The 2,207-nt window shown below is 60.5% G+C and overlaps 1 protein-coding gene across 1 annotated transcript in view; it reads left to right on the top strand.

The window, feature by feature from the left end:
• Window positions 1–1,552: 1,552 nt before the first annotated feature.
• ptf1a (pancreas associated transcription factor 1a) overlaps window positions 1,553–2,207 on the top strand; it is a 122,053-nt gene continuing 121,398 nt past the window's right edge. Inside the window, 2 exon segments of the mRNA XM_078535592.1 lie at window positions 1,553–1,594; window positions 1,597–2,155. Coding sequence (XP_078391718.1) covers window positions 1,553–1,594; window positions 1,597–2,155 — 601 coding nt within the window.

Here is a 2,207-nt window from a genome sequence, read left to right as displayed (position 1 = left end):
CCCTCTCCCCCTTTTTCCCTCCCCCTCTGCGCCTTCTTTTCCTCCGCTTGGCCACTCATTCCCTCCCCCTCAACACATCACCCTCCCCCTCTCCCCATCTCCCCACCTTCCCTTCACCCCATTTCCACCTCCCCCTCATTCCCCTGTCCCTCTCCCCCTCACCCCCTCCCCTCCCTTCCCCTCTCTCCCATCTCTCTCTCTCCCCTCTCTCTCTCATCTCCCTTCTTTGTCTTTCCCTCCCTTGTCCCCTTTCCACCTTTGCTCTCTGCTCTCTCTTTCCCCCACTCTCCCTCTAACCCCTTTCTCTTCCCTCTCCCTCCCCCTCTCCCCATCCCTTCTTTCTCCTCTTCCTTGCCCTCCTCCTCTCTCCTCCCCTCTCCCCTCTGTTCCCTCTCTCCCTCCCTATCACCCCCTCTCCCCAGTCTCTCCCAGCCCTCTCCCCTCTTTCCCTCCTCCTCTTGCCTCCTGCTCTACCCCCTCTTTCCTTCCATAAGTGACTCTTTCTCTCCCCTTCCCCATCCCCCTCCCCCACTACCCCCTCTCCCACAGTCCCTCTCCCACTAACCCCCTCTTTCCCCTGTCCCCTACCCCAATTCCTCCCCCTAACCCCTCTCCCTCTCTACCTCGTCCCTGCTCTCACCTCTCCCTCCCTTCTCTCTCCACTCCCGACTCTCCCTTCCCTCTCTCCCTCCCTTCTCTCCTCTTGTTCCCCTCCCCCTCCCTCTCTTTCCCCCACTCCCCCTCTATCCCCTTGCTCCACCCTCTCCCCATACCCTCTCTCCCCTCTTCCTTCCTCCTTCTTTCCTCCCCCCTCCCCTTTCCCTCTCTCCTCCCCCTCTCTCTCCCCTTCTCATCTTCCCCCTGTCCTCTCCCTTCCCCTCCTCTCTCCCCCTCTCTCTCCCCCACCTTTCCCCCACCTCTCCCCCTCTCTCCCTCGCTCTCTCCCCCCACCTCTCCCCCCTCCCCCCCAACTCTCCCCCTCTCTCTCTCCCCCTCCTCTCTCTCCCCCCCTCTCTCTCCCCTTCTCATCTTCCCCTGTCCTCTCCCTTCCCTGCCTCTTTCTCCCTCTCTCCCCGCACCTCTCCCCCTCTCTCCCCCCCCCAACTCTCCCCTTCCTCTCTCTCCCCCCCAACTCTCCCCTTCTTCTCTCCCTCCCCCTCTCTCCTCCCCACCTCCCCCTCTCTCCCCCCACCTCTCCCCCTCCCTCCTCTCTCTCCCTCTCCTCTCTCTCTCCCCTTCTCCTCTTCCCCCTGTCCTCTCCTTTCCCCCTCCTCTTTCCCCTCTCTCTCCCTCTCCTCTCTCTCTCCCCTTCTCCTCTTCCCCCTGTCCTCTCCTTTCCCCTCCTCTTTCCCCCTCTCTCTCCCACGCCTCCCACGCCTCCCCCGCCCTCCCCGCTGCTTGCAGGCTCGCTGCCAGCCTGCTCTCTGATTGGCTGGCCGGGCGGCCGGGCGGCACGCGCCGCTCCGTGTCCTATAAGAGGCCTCGCGTGCCGCCCTGGCGGGTCACTCACGAGCGCCCAGCGCCTCCTCGGCTCCGGTTACCGGGCAACACCATGGAGACCGTGCTCGAGCAGCTCACCGGCATCGACACCTTACGGCCGCCACCTACTTCGATGATGAAGATTTTTTCACGGAGCAGGCGTCCAGGGATAACCTGGACACGGACGGGTTCCTGGAGCACGACGTGGACTTTCTGAGCGGCCAGATTAGCGAGTATTACAAGGAGAGCAGAGTGGCTCCCGATGCCGAGCACTGCGACTCGGGCATCCTCTCCTTCACATCGTCCTCGTCGCCCTTTTCCTTCGACTGCCCGGACAGCACTTCTGAGGTGTCCCCCCAGCTCAGAGGGATCGAGGGCGCTGCGAAAAGACGCAGGAGGATCCGCTCAGAAGTTGAAATGCAGCACCTTCGGCAAGCTGCAAATGTCCGGGAGCGCAGACGCATGCAGTCCATTAACGATGCATTTGAAGGTCTCCGAACTCACATACCAACGCTACCTTATGAAAAACGACTTTCAAAAGTTGATACCCTCCGACTGGCAATCGGTTACATTAACTTCTTAACAGAGCTTGTTCAATCCGACATGCCTTTAAGAAACCCAAACAGCGATTCTGCAATCCAACCTAAAAAAGTCATCATCTGTCATAGAGGTGCAAGTAAGTGCATCTGATGTGTTTCAACACTGCAGCACGTTTGTAAATTGTTGGC

This window comes from Cetorhinus maximus, chromosome 3, assembly GCF_964194155.1.
Source record: "Cetorhinus maximus chromosome 3, sCetMax3.hap1.1, whole genome shotgun sequence".
Lineage (NCBI taxonomy): Eukaryota > Metazoa > Chordata > Chondrichthyes > Lamniformes > Cetorhinidae > Cetorhinus > Cetorhinus maximus.
The sequence above is the reverse complement of the archived record's forward strand: the minus strand, read 5'-3'. Positions and strand labels throughout refer to the sequence as shown.